At 47.9% G+C, this 20,484-nt stretch overlaps 1 protein-coding gene across 2 annotated transcripts in view; it reads right to left on the minus strand.

Annotated features, from left to right (window-relative positions):
• The window catches only part of Mindy4 (MINDY lysine 48 deubiquitinase 4), a 110,463-nt gene that overhangs the window by 42,302 nt on the left and 47,677 nt on the right, over nt 1-20,484 (minus strand). For both annotated transcript variants that reach the window (XM_041640281.1, XM_041640280.1), the window contains 4 exons: nt 12,775-12,830; nt 7,854-7,960; nt 5,267-5,383; nt 4,117-4,205 (listed from right to left, as the gene is read on the minus strand). In XM_041640281.1, coding sequence (XP_041496215.1) covers nt 4,117-4,205; nt 5,267-5,383; nt 7,854-7,960; nt 12,775-12,830 — 369 coding nt within the window. The remainder of the gene's footprint in view (nt 1-4,116; nt 4,206-5,266; nt 5,384-7,853; nt 7,961-12,774; nt 12,831-20,484) is intronic.

The raw sequence follows: 20,484 nt of genomic DNA on the forward strand, positions 1-20,484 counted from the left end.
CCTTCACGATAACCCAAGTCCTTTGCTCTCTGTCACCCCACCCCCAGCATACTGCCTCCTTCCTCCCTTGGGACACACACACCCACTGAACAAGCATAGCCTTCAACCTGCAGAACACTAGCAAGGCAGAGGCACAAACTACAAATGGCACTCCTCTACCTCCTCCTGTCCCACAGGAGTCCCCTGCTCTGTCCTTCTATCAGTACTAGACTAATCCCTGTGGTCCCAGTGGTTCTCCTCCCCATCCCTAGCTGTCTGCCTAAGGCAGTAGGACCACGCCCCTGGTAAGAGACTGGGGAGTGCATCAGAGCCCTTACCTAGAGCCCTCTGTCAATCAAGAGTCTGTGCTGGTCAGCTGTGAGGGCCTTAGGGACTTTCACAGATCACCCCTCCACCATTTCTCCATAAGTTTCCTTGGACTTCAGAGAGCTGAACCAAGCTTTCCTGCTTCCCTCTCACTGAGTAGGGAGGAACACTGTGTGCTCTTAGCCTGAGGACCACAGGGATGGGATATGGGATGTAGAGGGATAATGAACAGCATCCAGAGCTACCAGGCCCAAAGAAAATCAGCTTCATCATCTTCCAAAGACAGACCCCACAGACACAATAGCATACACTCACACAGTACAAACTACACACAACAAAACCTACTCACACAACCCTCACAGAACCCACAAATACAACGTCACCCAACCCAACACAGACTATAACCCACTGATGTAACACAACCTCCTACAAACATGAACCATTCAAATAACATACCCAAATACCCTCCAACACATTTCCACATATAACACAGCCCTCATACAACCTTATCTTCATACCATATAACCCACATACAATACAACCTTCAAACAACCCACAACACAGCCTCAAAGCACAACTCAATATAATTCATGTAATACAAACTTCATGTAACATAACTCATACACAAGATAAACCTAACAACCAATGCAATCTCACATATAACACATCTCCCAAATCGAGCACAATTATCCCATAAAACAAAATTCGTACTCATACAATACAATCCCACATACGATACAACTTTTCTACATTACATAACTCCCATACAAATATGATCTCCACACAGCACAACCCCCTCAATGAAAGACAACCCATACAGAATACAACTATCACACACACACAACACACACAACACAGCTTTCCTCACAAAACATAACTCACACGCAGTAATTCAAACACATAGCACAGTCCCACATACAACACAACCTTCCCCCACATAATCCCCCAAACAACACAAGCCCCCGACACTACGGCTCCCACATAGAGCACAGTCCCAACAGCCACTTCCCTCCTCCCTCCAGGTGTGCCCCTCATGACCCAGGGCCCACATACAAATACTGCAGGTGGGGTCTCTGGGTTTTTGTCCAGGTGAGCCCACTTTCTTTCCCAGGTCCCAGCACACAGGAGTTCTAAGCCAAGGCCACACTCCTTCCTGCTCCTGTCCCTAGCAGAGCCCTGGAAAGTCACCCACACAGCAGTGCTCAGATTAGGCCTATGTGGTGATATTTTGTTTGTACTTTAATAAATAAAGCTTGCACATTGAGCTTTACTAGAAATATACCAAATGTACTTTCCAGGGAACCTATAGTAGTTTTAGCTTTCACTCACAATATGCTTAAATTCCTTTTATTGGACATTCTGGTAATATATGTTGGGGCTTAAAAATATTTGTCAATACGGCCTTCTGAAATGGCATTTCTGACATGCAGTTTTTAAGGATGTTGATGAACATTTTTGAAAAATTTTCTATGAGAAAGAAAGGAAGGAAGGAAGGAATGAAGGAAGGAAGGAAGGAAGGAAGGAAGCAAGCAAGCAAGCAAGCAAGCAAGCTTGCCTGAAGAGTGAGACACTAGCCACACTAATTAGCCATAGAGGCCAGGCAATGGTGGCACAAAACTTCAATCCTAGCACTTGGGAGGCAGAAGCGGACGGATCTCTGTGAGTTCAAGGCCACCCTGGAGTACACAAAATTGAATCAAATTTAAAAGAGAAACAGAGCCAAGCAGTAGTGGCTCACACCTTTAATCCCAGCACTAGGGAGGTGGAGACAGGAAGTGATATGGCTGGGCGGAGAGAGAAATATAAGGGGGAGGAGACAGGAACCCAGGATTCAGTCTGCAGTTTCATAAAGATGGCATTCAGTTAGAGGATTTGTAGAGACAGGATACCCCATTCGGTCTGAGGATTTCGTAGACTTCTCTGATCTTTCAGCATTATTATTATTATTATTCAGCATTTATCCCCATATCCGGCTCTGGTTTTGTTATTAAGACCAGTTAGAATCTTGCTGCAGGTCTAGGCAGTGCTTGACAGGCACTAAACAAGTGAGGCCAGTGAGGGAGAGCCTCACCTTCCACCACTTGGTAGGGTTTTCTCTGGACTCAGTAGCAACTTAGGCTCCAACCTGAGGGGCCTCCAGCCTTCACAGCTCTGGCTCTCATCCCCTGTGGGCTGTGAGAAACTACAACTTCCATACAGCTTCCATCCTGAGCAGCATCCCACTTCCAGGACACAGCATCCCGACTACTGGGAAACCATCTGCTTTCGGACTCCCCAGAAGTCCAAAGCAAGGGATCTAGAGAGACTCTGAAGGAGTTTGGGCTGACAGGCATCATGAGACAGCACTCACACAGGCCAAAGCCAAGACTTACTCAAAGTTGCCTAAACTTCTAAGAGCTCATAGGCCTTTCTGGTTGCCTGGCTCTACCCCATCCCTGGCCACCTCAGGCAACCTCTGTTCTTCTCCCTGCCCTAGGGTCTTTCCACATCTTGTTCTCTTTACTGGAATATTATTCTGCCTCCCCTCCCTGTTTGTCTGAACAACTCATTCACTGTTCATCCACTCATTCAACAAAAATCCTAAGGGCTTGCCCTGTGGTCCAGGCACTGTGCTGGATTCCAGGAACCAGCCTGTGGACCAGGCAGCTCAGGGAAGTAAGTCCCTGTTCTCATGGGGCTTGTGTTCTTTGGGAAGAGGCAGACATGGACACCTAACTGCACCAGAGAACAAGTGTACAGTGAGTGATGGTGTAACTAGAAGCAAGGCATGGGTTAAACGCCCCCCCCCCCCCCGGGAGGTCAAGGAAGGCCGTCCTTGAAGGGTGGTGAGAGGAGCCAACAGACAAACTGCTCGGGCACACAGGGAAAGAATCGGAGGGTCATGCTGAGTGGCAGGAAAATGTAAAGGAACTAAAGTATGATATGCGTGTGTGATGGAGAGAGAGTAAGGAAGACAGTAGTAAGATCCAAATGGACCTGCAGGGAGCCGGCTCTCCCACCCCTAGCAGCATGCATGGCCTATCATCACCTGTCCATTTGTCTGGCTCTCCTGTTCAAGTCTAGCAGCAATGAGGGGAAGGGCACCATTATCGCAACCCTATGATTTCTGGTCCAAGCTAAGAAGGAAAAGAGGCAAGGGCTCTGCTGAGGGTGGCAAGGGTCCCAAACTCAGCAGATATTGTCACATCAGGAGTGTCAAGTGCTTCTGGACAGCAGAGACAGTGCTGGCCTCATGAGAAATCAATAGCAAATCTCAAACCTCTTGGTTGGCACTGCTGGTGGGAGGAGGGAGGGAAAGCACTGGCTTCCCTCACTGCACAGAGGTGTTCTAGAAGTGTTGACGGCATGCAGATGAATGAGCAGGGATGCCTAGTTGCAAATACCTTGTGTGTGAAATGGAAAATACACAGCCACAACGGGAAGAAAGTCATGCACAGTGGAGTTAGCTGGAATGTGCAGTTCTGGCTGTTGACAGAGAAGAGATAAGCGGGGGCGGGGGAGCCTTGGACCTAGTCAGAGGTCAGCAGATGCTTATGCGTGAGGAAGGGGTCTGAGGAGGCAGTAAAGTTGCCAAGCCATTTTCAGTTACTTGCCGTGTGGAGCAAAACACGACTCACCAACCTTGCCTGCTCCTAGAAGCAAAAGTACCACGCCCATTTAAGCAGATCAGCAGGAGCCCTGTAGCTAGCTGTGTTCACCTGTCTTGACCTCCAGGAAATGGGAACGATCAGGGAACACCCACGCTTCCTTGCTTATTTATTCTGGACACTCAAAAGTTGCCTTGAGAAGGGAAGATGAGCACCAACTTACAGATTACAGTTGGTTCTGCTGTCTCCTTCAAACAGGAGTTTCTGTAGCACACAGCCTTGAACAGCCGCCAGAACCCCGCAGGGACCACCCTGTAGAGAAAGACACATGTCGCTACACGTGAAGACGGCCCCAAGAGCTGGGCAGTGGGGGCACACACCTTTAATCACAGCACTCGGGAGGCAAAGGCAGGCAGATCTTTGTTAGTTTGAGGCTCGCCTGGTCTACAAGAGCTAGTTCCAGGGCAGGCTCCAAAGCTACAGAGAAAAAACGTCTCAACAAACCAAAAAAAAAAAAAGGAAAAGAAGAAAATGGCCCCATTCCACCCACCAGCCTCTAGCTCCAGTCACAGGGGATCTTCAGCAAGGTGAGCCGCCTATGTGTAGACTCCTAGGGCTCACCCTGCTGCAAAGAAGAGGTCAATTTTTTTTCATCCTTCCTTATGGGATGAAAGAAACTATCTACAAAGAGGGTGTGGCACTGGGGACACCACAGTGGGTTTTCATCCATTCAGACAGCTCCCGCATTCAAGGATTGTCAAAACCATAGGTCAGGGTACCCTTGAAGTTGTGGTGAAAGAGAAGCTGAGCTTCGCCACACCACAGGAGGCAGAAGCTGGTAGTCTCAGGGCCCTTCCTCAGGCAACAGAGGCAAGGGAGGCTCGGGGCTGAGAAATGCACCTGGTGGAGCTCTCCTGCAGTCCTTAGCCTCAGAGTGGGGCATCGTCAGGCCTTTCTTGAGACTATCCTGCTTAATATGTCCAGGGGTGGTGCAAAGCTCCGCCCACTCCCTCTGGCTCCACAACAACTGCTGCAGGCTCCTCCTCCATCTGTTCTGCACACATGATCACCTTGGCACTTCCTGAGCATGCCCCCTCCTCTCGCTCTTACCTCCATGTTCTGAAAGCGACCCTCTCCAGCTCTGCCTGTGAAATTTCCCCAGCCCTCCCAAGGTTCCGCCTATGAATGCTCTCAAAGCAAGGATCACAGTGGCCCTTCTCATTCTAGCAGCTGAACTGCCTGCCCCAGGGGACAACCAGGTAAATGCGGGGTCATCCCACTGATGCTCTCAGAGGTCATCGTGTGAATGGTGTTCCCACTTTGTGTGGGACACCCCAGAAGAAGAGTCCCTGGGGACCCCAAGAGCAACCTGCCTTATTCTGCACAATGCCATATTTTAATGAGGCCGTGTCACTGAAGGAAAAGTTCTGAAGTTTCCACTCTTCATTGAAGCAGCAAAAGGTAGAGCCGAACAGAAGGGTCTTCATCTCCTGGGAGGGAAAAGCATATCACTGGATGTTTGTAAAATAAACAATAACAAGGCTTGCAGCACAGGCCCTGCAGGAGTTGGTTGTGGGTTCTAGAAAGTGCATTTTCTCTCAGTGGTCTCTATTTTGCAAGCCCATTCTTCTCATATTTGAGGAAGATAAACCTGACCTTAAGGGCCTCCTTACCTCGGGAACATCTGTAAACCACACCAGCCCATGCTAACATGGGCCAAGATTTTCTTTACACAGACCTTGAAATACAAAACTTTGGCTTCACCAAGGATCCTGGGGGGCCTCAGACTCCCCCCTTGGAAAGACTGTAAGTTTTCCAGCCTGACCTCACATTAAAATGATCTAGGGGCACTAAAAATAATCCTGATGTGTAGGCCATGGGCCAGGTCAACTCAATCCACATTCCTGAGGATGAGAGGCCAGCATCCATAGGTTTGTTTGGTTTTTTAGTGTGCTAAGAATGAAAGTCATGACTTCCTGTCTTAGGCCTATTATCAGATTTTAAACTAACCCAGGTGATTCCACTTTGTAGCAAGGTTTCAGAGCCACAGTTCTGGCACAAAGTTGGCAAACTATAGTCCATAAACTAAATCTGGCACCTACTTGGTTTTGTAAATAAAGTTTTATTAACAACAATGGGCATTGTTTACACCTTGTCTATGGCTGCTTCTACATCACAGCAGCAAGTATGAGTAGTCCAACAGAGACCAGAGCCCTGAGCAAAGTCAAAAGCATGTTCTCTTGCTTTCTGTAGAGAATGAATTCCCTCTAGGACGCCACCTGTAAGTGATCTCCCTCTAAATCCTATGGAAAGCTCTACTGCCCAGAGGGATTCCTACCTCCTCCCAAGGCCATGTCTCCATTCTTCCAGATCTCCAGCATCTCTAGACCTCAGAGGACAGTCAGTTTGTGGTCCATCTTCTAGTAACCCACGCACCTCTGTCTGCTTTACAATACCAATGCTTCATGCTGATGGGCCCTACCCTCTGCTACCCAAAAGGATAGTCTATGGCTTTCAGTCACAGTTTTATAACCAGAGGTGGGGGACTCTGAAGCCTCAAGAGGGCTCTAGGACCAGCAGGCTGGCGTCTGGCCCATTTATGGTGTCTGCTCTCAAGGTCAGGCTCCTCCTGTGGACATGGATCCACTAAGATCAATTCTTTCTTCTCTTCCTTTAGAACAAGGAACTGCATGACATAGACATGTGTCTACTTGTCATCACCAAATGTGGCCGACAGCACACTGGATAATGAATTCATCCATCAGGGCTTGGTTCCCCTTCTGTGCCAAGTGAAACCATGAGTGTGCTTGGAATGCTCTTCCAACCGCTTAAAAACTACAGACTTGGGTCTTCTGGGTGGATCCTGTTGCCATTCTCTTGGTCAAAGACTGATAGTTCCAGGACACCACCGTGTGTTTAACAGCCCAGAAGCCTGAGCAAGTCCTTTCCCATCTGTGAAACTCATTCTCTCTGATTGGTTTGGGGCAGCTCTTACTGGGCAGTCTCTGGGGGCCTCTAAGGGCTCAGCACCAAGTGGATGTGCTTGTCCAGAGGTCCATGGTCCTGTGACTATAGATGATTAGAGCATGGTACCCGGGTTCAGGGCCCCTTCCATGTGTCTAGCTTTGTAACTTCAAAAGCTGGAACAGAAAGGAAGGGGAAACAAAACCTCTAGAAAAATCTTTTACATCAGGATCTATATGCTGAGAACACACAGTTAAATGGGACAAGAAAGAAGTTGGCTGTATCTCTAAACACTTCTAGGTTTCCCTATGGATCCTGGCTGAAAGGCTGGTATGGAACAACAGGAACAACCCTTCATCCTGTAGGAGCCTCTAGCCAAAGGAGGGGTGAGCCACCTTGGCAATTAAGGATGCTGAGGAGCACAGGAACCTCTGCCAAGAAGGCCATAAGGCACGGAACCTGTGTCCTGCTCTCATGGGTCCACCTAAAAGGCCACAGGTTCAAACCTGGATATGCTGACAAACTGCCAGCCCTTCCTGTCCTTCCAGCTCTGCAGCTGCCCGCAGTCTGGTGCATAAAGTCAGTGTAGGCCCAGAGTCAGTCTCACAAGACAGCTACTCCTCTAATGTCCCACTGCAGCAGGAGAGGCAGCTCTGGGCCATAGAAGAGCAGAGTCTTGCAGCATCCAGAAGAAGACAGTTTTCCCATAGTCTTTCCACAGTCCTGGAACTGTCACTCTTTGGCTAAGTGGATGGCAACAGGGTCCACCTAGAAGACCCAAGTCTGTCTCATGGAGGCAGGAGAGTAGCTAGGACTAAAACAGTCTTCCTGAGCCTCGGTTCAGGTTTCTTAATATATCACATCCCAGTTCCCACTTCAACAGTGTCCAAGAGATTATAATGAAAAAGGACCACTGAGCCAAAAACATCAAAGTTGTGAAGTTTGTGTCCAGTTATATTTAATGAGGACTCCTTACACCTCTGCACAGACACCTACCTTTGCCAATGTGAGATCAATTGGCTTTGATACAGTTTGCAGCTTGAGCAATGATGGAGGTGGGGTCAGGACAATGTCTTCCTTTATGAGTTCATCCTCAACATCCTCTGGAAGAAAATATGGCCATGGTGTGGGTCAAGGGGAAATGGAACAGGAAATCACTTATACAGCCGCCACACTGAGAACTTTGGGAAAACTTGAGAATATCTCAACCTGAACAACAGCCTCCACATCGGGCCTCAGGCCTCCTCCACCAGGAAAGAAAGCAAAGAGGGGACCTCCTCTTGTTCACCGCTCCCTCACTGTACCGCAAGTGAGAGTGAATCCAGGGCCTTAGAATCTACAGCCAGTGAGCAAGGCCCAGCCAGACCCAGCTCTGACATACTCTTTACAAAAGGTCAGCAGGAGGCACAAGTCTGTCACCCAAGGACACATGAGAAGAGGCTGGCGTTAAAGGAGTCATATTTCTGCAAAAATAATAGTACTATTCTTACGATCCTCAGTGCTATTCATTGGACATTTGAGGTGTGCCACCCAACCCCAACTTGGCCTTTTGAGAGCCTGATTCCTGCTGCCCCTACTTAACAGCAAGGACATGAGGCATAGGCAGTGCTGTGGCTGTCCCAAGTGGAACCGGGAAAAAGTGGCAGAGGCAGGACATATACCAGGCTGACTGTAAACCATTTGGTACCCTGCCTCCCCTTGTTCTCCAGTCAGAAGGGACCCCTAGGTAAGAAAGCTGGCAAGGCTAAGGACATACTCCGCAGAGACACTGCCAGGGTGGGCCTGCCACTGGGGCGGGCAGGCAGAGGGGAATCTCAGGACAACTTCCCACTTGAATCTATCTTACTCAGCAGCCTCCTTCCCCATCGGGTTGAACCAGCCACCACACAAGGAAAACTCATCCACTGAAGACAAGACATGAACATCGGAGTGGGGGCTGGTAAGAGGGGTTTCAGCAGAAGAGAGGGGGGATGAGAGACGGCAAGTAGGATCAAAATGTCAAAAATCCATCCTCTAGATCCATGAAATCGGCAAAGGCAATTTTTTAAGGCTGAACTTTAAGTAAGAAGCTAGATTTAAATGAGGCCTTTCTTAGTTTGAATCTCTGGAAACGTTACCCTGTGACCAAGGCCTTATAAAAATAGCCAGAAATAGAAACCAGATGTTTTCAGCAACGTGAATAGATCTTAGAAACATGGTACTGTGTAGAAAAGGGAAGAAATCAGATGAGATAGTGAATAAAGACACACACATTCAAAGCAATGCCCCTGACTCCACAGGAACAGATGCAGCTCATGCCTAAGATAGTGAGTGAGGGCTGAAGGGAAGAAGGAGGGCATGGCTGACAGGCAGACATTGTAAAGATACATGGGGAGAGCAGAGACCAGAAACATATGGCCTATCTCACCGTGGGCACCAGAGGCCCCAGTCTACCAGGCAGAGCAACCGAAGCGACTCTACCAGGTCTGAAGGGTTCCTTGCGATGTCTGGGGTCGACCTGATTCCTGAGGAATGAGAGGAATAGAGCTTGAGCTCATCTGGAGACCTATGTCTGGTACACTGGGGGTGGAGGGGGCAACCGCATACTCTGCTCAGCCATGAACTGAGTCTGGGATGGAGAGTGGGAGCTAGGAAGCAGGACTCGGGAGACATAAGGGATGGCAGTGGGCAGTGGAGCCGGAAACCTCCCTTGGATTCTGCAGGGAGGACCTGGCCCAGCACAGGGAGTTGGTCAGGACCACACTGCAGGCCTCAGGCCCAGATGTGGCAAGACCGTCATGCAAAGGGAAAACGAAGCACTGAGGAATGACATGCTGGCCAAGACACCAAACTGCCTGCAAATGCCAGTGGTTTGAGAATGCTATTTTTAAGGTCAGCCTATGAATGTGTGGTTGAACAGGAGCTAGGGGTTTGTTTTCCCATTTCATATACTCTTTGGAGAGAAAAAATTGGGGGGGTCTTGTGGGGGGGAGAGAGAGAAAAAGAGCCACATTTCCCTCCAAGTGGTATCCAAAGAGAGGGAGAGGCATGGTGCTGATGCTGATTCCACAGGGAGACGGCCATCAGGCTCTCTTCTGTATGAACTACTCAGATGTGGCATCTCTACCAGTAAGCTGGTACTTCCTACTGGCCCCAGGGTACCCACTGGGAACCCCCATCACTTAACAGTCCTCCAAAATTTGGGTTTGATAAGGATCCCCTCCCCCCTCCCCTAGTGTCCCAAGACGGAACCTCAGTCCTCTCCACCCACTGTGGCTCCAGCCTCTGGGTTTTCCCATCTTTCAAACATCTCATGTTTTATCCCTTCTCTTTCCATTGTCCCAGAAAGAGTGTTCTTCTCTATTTATCCAAAAGCACTTGCTTATTTGCAGAGCTGAGTATTGAACCCAGGGCCTCGTGTGTGCTATACAAGTGATCTGGTACTGCCTCTGAGCCCAAGCTCTCGCTGCTTGCTTTTCACTTTTTATTGAGACAGGGTCTCACTAAGCCACCCTAGCTTTGAACTCACTTTGTAATCCAGGTTGTCCTTGAACTCGTGGCAATCCTCTTTCCTTAGACTTCCAAGAAATCTAACTACAGGTCTGTATCACCGGGCCTGGTTTTATGGCATCCTCTATCAAACACTCATAGTTAATATACTGGAGACAACATGGGACAGAGAAGCCCAGAACTGGTGAAGGGACCGTTCTGTTCCCCAAGAGATCCCAGCCCAGAGAAAGAGACACAGAGCCCCAAACACAGTGGTGCAATGTGCTGGAGTAGGAATCTGGGCAAAGGTTCAGGAGCAAAGAGCATGACAATGGACTCTGTCACGAGAGGTAGAGGAAGCGGCACATTAAGGTGGCATGTGAGGTCTTGAAACTCTGAGGGATGACTAGGGACAGAAGAGCCCTATCCCTCTGCCGTGACCTTCTCAAGGGCTCCTCACAAGCCCCTTTCCGGGGGTTCCTACATTGAAATCCATCCTGTGCAAAGTCTACACAGCTCAATGCATAGCCCTGACTTTCAGCAGTTCCTGGCACCGAGAGATTCAGTCCAAACCTTAGCACAGCCTTCAGAATCCTCCCTGCCAGCTGCTCCAGCCCTGTCCTGACACTCACTCCCCTGTGGCCCCGCTCCTCTCCACAGCCTCTCTCACCCTCATCATTGCCTTGACTTGCGAAGATCCTTCCATATCTCCCTTGGGCAAGACCTGGCCCATCCTCCTAAGTCTGGTCCAAATGCCACTCTGTTATGGACCTCCCAGGGCCCAACACAGAACCAGCCTCCTGTATCTCCTGAAGCTCAGACATTTCTATGGGAGGACACCTCTCTCTTCGGGGCCATTCAGTTCTTCCCTTCAAGAACACAACATGTTCTCCACTCAGCAGCCTGCCTTCAGCAAAGCCTCACCTATGCCTGCAGGGGGCTGCAGATGAAGCTCCTAATCAAGACCCAAGGCAAACAGGAGGGAACACGGACCCTCTCCCAGAATGCACTGCCTCTTTCCTGCACCCCATATTCCTTGTGCCCCAACTCTTTCTGTGTTTCTCTTCCCTAACTCTGTCCTCATCCTTTATTTCCTTCGCTTTGTCTGAATCCTCCTCTGAGCCAGCAGCAGAGGGTCGTCCCCTCCTTCCAGACAGGACTTCAAATGGCTTCTGGGAACTGCCAAAAGCTTCCCTTCCAAAAGGGGTTCTAACGGCTGGGAACTGAGCTGCTTTGTGTCTGAACACGAGCTGCTTTCATCGGAAAAGCTTCAAGAGCTGCATAAGCCCGAGGCTTTGAATGCCAGGGTTTCTCGACTCTCCTTTCCTCTGTACAGCCATGGACAGAAAGCTGCCCTTCCTGGGCAGGGCCACATCATCCCCGTCAGGGGTTCCTGGTGATTTCTGAGGCTCTGAGACCTCTAAAGTGTATCATGCAGCATAAACAAGCCTGCCTCCATGATCAGAGCCTCGGCCTGGACTTTCAGCAAGATGAAAGCTCATGGTCGGCTGCACGCCCAGCCCAAGAACTTCTAAGAGCGCACCTCTCCTCCTACAGCTTGAAAAGGAATGTCTGAAAGGGAGAGAGCGGCAGAGTGACTGAATAGCGTCTGTGCGCCAAAAAGCAGGCCAGCAGGTACAGGGGCGGGCTTCCTGGAAGAGGGCAGACTCAAGAGCACTCAAGTTCCCCTTTCACGTCCAACCCTGCCTGTCAATCCTCCACTCGAGTTTCTGCCAGACTCCATCTTCAAGGATTACAGACAGAAAGAAATCGCTTCAAAGCTAAAGTGGAGATAAACGCTCTGTTTGGATCTCAGAGTGCAGCAACACAGATGTAGCCACTGTGTGAATCACACAGGCCTGTGTGCAGAGGCGGAGCCTCTCGCACTTCTCTATGAATGTATTTGATACCTTAATCATGTTTCTGAACCTTTTAAGTGGACACGCCACCCCAGGCATGGGCATCTCATATCTTGGTCTGGAAATAACTGTCTATCAGAAACATCCTAAATGTTCCCAAAGAGCCCCTCTGCCTACAGCTGCAGGTTCAGAGACAAGCAACCTACTTTCTGTTGGCTGGTCCGGTTTGGTTTGGGGAAAAAAATCTATTCTTTGGTGGGTTGGTGGGTTGGTTGGTTGGGTTGGTTGGTTGGTTGGTTTGACTTGGTTTTGGAGACAGGGTCTTGGCATATGGCCCAGGCTGGCCTCCAACTTGGAATTCTTCTGTCTTAAGTCTCCTGAGTGCTGGGGTTGCCAGCGTGTGTGACTACATCCACCTATTCAACCAATTCCTCTTTTTCAGAACTGTCCAGAGGAGAAAGGCAGGCAGTAGATGGAGACACTGAAGGAACAGAGCACCATGGCCCTGAGGAGGACGGCGAAGAGTCTCTCCCCAAGCTTAGCTGGAGTCCTGCCTCTTCCTAGACAGCAAAGGGCTGAGCCTCACTTACCTAGCCACAGGGCATCTGGCTTATCACCGGCCTTGTCAGACACCAACTGATTTTTCCTGAAAAAAAAAAAAAGAGAAAAAGAGAAAGAAAACGTCAGTGTGGGAGAGGAGAATGGCAGAGGAACATAAACAGTCTGAGGGCTGTGAGGACACCCGGCCCTGATACTAAGAGCTGCCTTGAGCAGGATGCTGGCCAACAAAGCTTGATGTCACTGTGATACACTGGGGACAAAGGGCAAGACTTATCAGTGTGTCTGCCTCATCACTCATGATTTCATAGTCACATTTGTTTGTTTCTTCTCTCCCAGCCTCCTTGTAAAACCATGTGTGACCTTTTCAAAGAGACTCCCAGGATAAACCAATGTATATAAAGGAAACTGGCCCTGTGGTTCTGATTTGTTATTTGTGTGTGTGTGTGTGTGTGTGTGTGTGTGTGTGTGTATGGCCCCACGTGTGTGTGTGCCCACACATGTGTGTGCGCATGCACGAGTACACCCGTGCTTTCAGAGCCTCCACCCATGCAGAAGCTCGGCTTAGATTAATTTTCCTGCATCATGCATCAATCTGAACTAAAGGAAACAGAACACATTGAGAGTAACATTCTTACATCATTCTCCAAAAACTCATTTACTATGTCAAAAATGACAGCTCTTTTGAACATGGCATTGAAATATATTTTCCTCCACTGTCTTTGCAGGCTAAGATATGAATACAATAACAATCACGGTCTCACCATGGTGCCCTCCATTGAACTGGCTTCCTCCTGAGGATGTATGAAGGCTGTGAGGACAGACTGTGGAGGACACACAGTTCTCAGACCCCGTGCCTGTGCGTTGTGGGACTCTGAGTTTCTCTGTGGCTCCAGAACCCAGAGTTCCCTCATACTCCCTCCTAAGCAGCCGCTCTCCCCGTGCCCATCCCATTCAGGAAATCCACTTTATTTCATTCAAACCCAAAGACTCTCTGAGTCCTGTGCCACCGTGACTAGACAGGTGTTTGTAAAGAACATGGTAGCAGAATGTTCTGGAAAGCTGGGACAAGGGGTCCATGGATGCAGAGCATTCCACTAATACCATGAGGCAAAACTAAGCTGCAGCACCATCGAAAGTCTCTTCCCACAAACTCTGCCCAGCTCATCTGCTCCATAGCAGGGGCCGAGGACCTGGTCACTGTGATGGAAGGGACAGGGTCCAGGAACATGAAGTCCAGGCACTGGCCTAAGATGGTTTCTATAGTTCTCGTGAAGCATTTCAGGTGGGGACAACAAGGACATCTCATAAGCACTCCAAGGCCACCAGGGCCTTATTACACCTACTTGACTCAGCCTCTTCCCCTCTCGCGGTATCTCAGCAGTCCTAGCGCTATCCCGACACCCAGAGTGGCCCGCCCACAGTCCCCACATCTCCCCATGATGTGTGTGCAGAGGCCAGTCTGATGTGGTACTGCACCACCACACAGTTACCTAAAGGTCCCCGCTAACCCTCATGTCAATCACCTACAGCAATTCCATATTTGCCAAAGTAACCACAGCATTAGTGACAAATTCCTCCTGACTTTGGATTATCCTGGGCACTAGAGTATGTGCTTTGAAAACCTCAAAGGCTGCCTGTCTCTCAAAAGTGCCTTTTGAAGTAGTTATTTCCAAGTCTCAAGAGAGGTTAGGACCTTTTCTATGGTTTTATATCAAGTGTGGTGGCACAGGAATCTAACGCAAGCCATGACTCCAAAGTTAACGGCAGTAGCGCTCTCCTAATTTCCTTCTGAAACAGAAGCAGGCCTATTAAAAGCGCTCTGCAAGGCTCTACATGACCTGCCACCTTCTGTCCAGAGGCATCTCCTGCTGAGCCATCACACTCTACCTGCCTTACCCTGTGCTGACTATCTCAGGACAAGCCACCGTGCCTTCTCATACACTATGTCCTCTACATCGAATACCCTCTGGGTGATTCCTAATGCCTTCAGAAAGATCTAGCCATGCTGACACTTCGGCGTTAGCCCAGTAAAACTGATTTTGGACTTCGGTCTTCAGAACTAGGAGGCATTAAATTCATGTTGTGTAGCATGGAGTGGGAGGCATAGTTTGGCACCACGGAGGGACACAGGACTGCGGCATTCTTGTGTCTCCCTGAGTCCTGGATGTCCAGCACAAGCCAGTGCTCCAGAGAGGAAGCAAAATGATGCAATAACCCTCACAGAAACTGGGCAACTTACACAAGCCCACGCAATTTAGAAGTGCCCACGCTGGGACTCAAACCCAGGCCACTGGTTTCAAACACTTTACTTCTTTAATTTGTACATGCTGTCCCTGCTGGTAATTTCTATGGCATCCTAGGAATGGTGGGACAGAGTCTCATGAGAGGGTGGGGATGCTCCACTGTGTGGGGAACAGCAGGGCCTCTCCCCAGTCATGGGACTTCCACCCAGAAGGCTATCCATCAGCTGCAGGAGGAGCTTTGTGACCATGTCCCATAGATCTCATCACCAAAGGAGACCTCAAGTGTGCTCACACATGGAGAATGTGCTATTGTTCCTTTCATGTGTCCCTTTGTGGCATAAGCATAAAAGTATGTTCTTGCCTTTTAGTGAAAACAACTAGAAACAACAAAGACAAAAAGATAAATCAAGGCTTCAATGCTTTCTCCAAGTGCCACTGTGCGGATAACTCAGAGGCGTGTACCAAGGACCAATGGCATATATGCATTTTGTAATACCTAGGCGACCTCTACCCCATTTCTGTTTCTTATCACACCCCACAGAGAGAGCAAAGACCCAGGCCCATGTTTAGGAGTACACAGGATCAGGACTTAGTCTCCAAGCAACTGAATCCTTGTCTAGGAAGAAAGAGCCACTGAAACTGTTTGCCCAAGGAATCTCATGGGAATCCCCCAAACAGTCCAGGCTACTGCCAAGACTATAGGCCATTCTCTACAAACTGGCTAGGGCCCATTGCTGAGGACAACACCTACCCAACTCATTCACATGGAGAAGCTGAGCTGGTGCCTACATAGAACCCTGACCACCACATTCTATTATGTTTAGACAGAGAGGTACTCTGCAAGTTACCAAAGCAAAAACATAAACACCAACCCAGCCACAAAACCTTCAATTTATAATGGTGTCCTGCCTGCAAGATATGCTAAGGTAATGGGAGTAACCAACCAATATCTGTGACTTTCAGCCCACTCCACAAGATGGAACCCATACCCAACACTGCTTGGGTGATCAAGAACCAGAGACTAGGTAGCCCAGGGACCTAGAGTAAAATGAAATACTACTGCTCTTTGAGGAGGGTGAGGAGAAGGAAAAGGAGGAAGAAGAGGAGGAGGAAAAGGAGGAAGAAGAGGAGGAGGAGGGAGAAAAGGAGGAAGAAGAGGAGAGGAGAAGAAGGAAGAAGAGGAGGAGGAGGAGGAGGAAGAGAAGAAGAAGAAGAAGAAGAAGAAGAAGAAGAAGAAGAAGAAGAAGAAGAAGAAGAAGAAGAAAAAGCAATAAAATGACTCCCAATGACATTTTACTAGACTCGTAGATCAGTGGCTTCTCAGGCATCATCACAGAAGCTTCCTCCTGCAGCAGATGGGAACAAATACAGAGACCCACAGCAGACAGTGTGCAGAGACGGGGAGACCTTGGAACACTCAGCCCTAAGTGGGACACCTCCATCATTTCCCTCCCTCAGGGCTCAGGGAACCCTTCCGAGGAGGAGGCAGAAAGAGTTTCAGTGCCAGAGGAGTGGAGAACATCAAGAAAACAAGGCCTTCTAAACCAACATGATCAAAGCTCATATGAACTCGCAGAGACTGAGGTAGCACGCACAGGGCCTGCAGGGGTCTGTCAGGGCATATTATGTGAGAAAAAAAAAATCTATTTTCAATAAAAGAAAAAAATAATTATCTTAAGTCTATATTTGGATAACTAGGTTTATGCATAATTAAGTTTTTCCTCCCTCGACTCCTTGAAGTTCCCCCCACTTCCCCTCCTAACTGGATCCACCCCTTTTTGTCTCTCATTAGATAACAAGCAAGCTTCTATGGCATAATTAAATAAAAGACTCTTTTTCTGTAAGTGCCAGTGAGAGGCCTGGGGTTTTACACCCACTCTATCTAAACCTATATATCTGTGGGCAAGGTGTTTACATGATAATGAAACAAATTTTCTTATTGGGGGAGGCACAGAGAGTCTCTCTCCACTGTGGGACAGGGACAGTGCACAGACAAGGGCGATGAAGAACTGATGCATCCTAGTCTGAAAAACTCACTCCCGTGCTGGCATCCCAGTACCTTCAGAAATAGTTCACTGGGTCCTAGTGCAACGCAGACAGAAGGTGCTCTTTTATGTCTGCCATTGGACACTTGCCCAGATTAGTTATGCTTCAAGGAAAGCTCCCTCAGGAGAGCAAGGGTATTGATCATCGGCCATTACCGTTAATAAAATACCAGAACCCTGAGCCATGGAATTCATCTGGTCCCCATCCCATGGCACAAGAATCTAAATTCTAAGAAATGATCGTAAGTTTTCCCCACATCAGTGATACCCCAGCATGCCTAAAAGAGGTAATGTAAAGGTTTTTAAGGCCAGGGTAGGGGGTAAGCAATCTCTCAAACACATAAACTTCGTAACTTCCTAACTTCATGAGTGAATGGTGAAAGCCTACAGACACAAGCAGCATGCTCAGAGCCAAGACACCAGGGCAGCAGGAGAAGCACTTTGCATTAGAGAGGATGGGGAGGGGCTCCTCAGAGAGATGGGAAGCATAAGAAAGAAGACACCACTGAGATTGCAGTGAGCAGCTTTGGAAAAACCCATGGATACAGCAACACTGGAAACGAGTGGCAAGCCTGCTCCAAGGGGAGACAAAGAGAGCGAGAACAGAATGGAAAAGTTCTCTATAGAACATTCCACAAACATGTGGATAAGTATTGAAATAAGAAAATTACTTTATACTAATTTAATTAGGTACGTAAGAAAACCATTACCAGATGCCAATACCAGTGGATGAAAGACTCTTAGAAATGAGGCATTTACATGGCCTGCAAGTGGATTACTTATTAACTGCAAAAGGAAAAGTTATCTCCTTGGTAAGAGGGTAACTGATACACACTGAAGTGTGCCCTAACTTAATGTCACCCAAAATAATAAAACAGTGGCATTACGTCAATGATGTAGGGTAAAGGGCAGGATACATCTTAGACACATTGTCTCTAAATGCTTAGCGGAAACCCAATATTGAAGGAAACCATCTAGAAATGCTCCATGACAAACTTGAGCCAAACTTATTGGAGTTGAATGGGAGCTGGCATGTCAGTCAATTCAGTGAATAACACTTATGCTGAGAGACAAAAGAAAGTAAGACCTGAAAGCACAGTTTGGGAACATGTGCGAAAATCTCATCAGGGCCTATGCAGTTAGAAAGAGGCTAAGATCAATAACACAAGTGACAGCTCACACTGGTGAGGATTAGGACAAGGGGAACACTCACGCGCTGCTGGTGGGAGTACAGCCACTATGGAAACCAGTATGGCAGTTCCTCAGGAAGATGAGAATCTATCTACCCCAGGATCCAGGTATACCACTCTTGTACCCATACCCAAGGACACGCCAGCCTACCACAAGGACACCTGGCTCAGCCATGTTCATTGCTGCTCTAGTCATAATACCCAGAAAATGGAAACAACCTAGCTGTCTCTCAACAGAAGAATAAATAAAGAAAATGCACAATTATACAATGGATTATTACTTAACTCTTTTTAAAAAAGACATCGTAAAATTTGCAAACAAATGGATGAAACTACAAAAAAAAAAAACATCCTAAGTGAGTAGAGTAAGCCAAGTCCAGAAAGATATATATGGTATGTATTTGCTTATATGTGGATATTAGCTATTAAATAAATGGTAGCCAAGCTACAATCCATAGATCCAAAAAGGGTAGGTATAGAGGAGGGGACTAGAAAGGACACACGGATATCCCTAGGAGGTAGAAATAGAATAGACTTTTATGGGTGGACCAGGGAAGGGACAGGACTGAGATCTGGTGGGTTGGGGAATGGGAGATGAGGTTGAAGGAAGGATTGCTGGGAAAGACAGCTAGAATTGAAGGGCCTTTGAGGACTGATGGGGAAATCTAGTGCAGTGGAAACTTACTAAAAGATATGAAGGTGATCCTAATGAAGTCTCCATGTAATGAGGGAGAGTGAGTACCAACTCACCATCTCTTGTCACCAAACGAAGCTTTCAGTACTAAGACTGGGATACATCCAATTGGATTATTGTCCAAAGGGGTCCCATGGAGATCCCCAAACAACCCAGGTTGCTGCCAAGACACTAGGTTGTTCTCCACAAACTGACAGTGGGTTGTACTACTGAAGACAACATGTACACAGCTCATTGACCACAGAGAGGTCAAACCGGTGCCTACACAGAACATTTTCTCCCTACATTCTAGTATCTTTGGTATGGGAAGGTAGTGTGAAAACTACCAAAAGAGAAACAGAAACATCAACAGAGCCACAAAATCTTTAATCTATGATGGTGTTCTGCCTGCAAAATATGCTAGGGCTATGGTGGCACAAAGTTTGTGGAAGTAGCCAGCCAATGTTTGATTTGGCTTAAGGCCCACTCCACCAGAAGGAACCCATATCAGACACTGCTTGGGTGACCAAGAACCAGACACTAATAGCCTAGAGACATAGGGGAAAACCAAATATTACTGGTCTAAAAAAAATAAATGTCTCCTAATGATATTTTGCTACACTTGTAGATATGTGCCTTGCTTAGTTGTTATCAGAGAAGCTTCCTCTTGCAGCAGATGGGAACAAATACAGAGACCCACAGCCAGACATTACGGAGGGGGCGGGGGCGGGTGGAGACCTTAGAACACACAGCTCTAAATGGGATGTCTCAATCAAATTTCTCCCCTCAGATCTCAGGGAACCTAGCAGAAGAGGAGGCAGAAGGAATGTGGGAGTCAGAGAGGATGGAGAACACCAAAAGAACAAGGCCCTCTGAATCAACATGAGCAAAAACTCATGTGAACTCTAAGGTGGGATTCCCTCTGTATGCTGTGAGTATGTTTTATTACCATTGGTTAACAAAGAATCTGCTTTGGCCTATGGCAAGGCAGAATATAGCAAGACAGGAAGTCCAAACAGAGACAGAGGAAGAAAGAAGGTGGAGTCAGGGAGATGCCATGTGGCTACCAAAGGAGAAAGATGCCAGAACCTTACCAGTAAGCCACAGCCTTGAGGCAATACATAAATTAATAGAAATGGGTGAATTTAAGATGCAAGAGCTAACTAGAAATATGCCTGATCCATCGGCCAAGCAATGTTGTAATTAATATAGTTTCTGTGTGATTACTCGGGTCTGGGCAGCCAGGAAACGAATGCACAGTCTCCTCTTCCAGAGCTCACAGAGACTGAAGTGGCATGCACAGGGCTGCCCGGGATCTCTTCGTATCTCTTATAGCTTTTAGTTTAGTCTTTTCTGGGACTTCTGAATATGTAAATGAGTGGGTCTCTAATCCTTGTGTCTTCTCCTGGGGCTCTTTTCCTTCTACTGGTTTGCCGTGTTCAACCAATATGACAGTATGTTTTTGTTATATCTTACTACATTTTACTTTGTTCTGTTTGGTTGTTATCTCTTAGAAGCCAGTTCTTTTCTAACGACAGTCAGAAAAGGGTGGGATGGGAGGTAGGGAGGAACTGGGAGGAGTAGAGGG

Source organism: Microtus oregoni, unplaced genomic scaffold (genome assembly GCF_018167655.1).
Source record: "Microtus oregoni isolate MIOR12 unplaced genomic scaffold, Mior012 000062F_ref0000492, whole genome shotgun sequence".
In the NCBI taxonomy this organism is placed as follows: Eukaryota; Metazoa; Chordata; class Mammalia; order Rodentia; family Cricetidae; genus Microtus; species Microtus oregoni.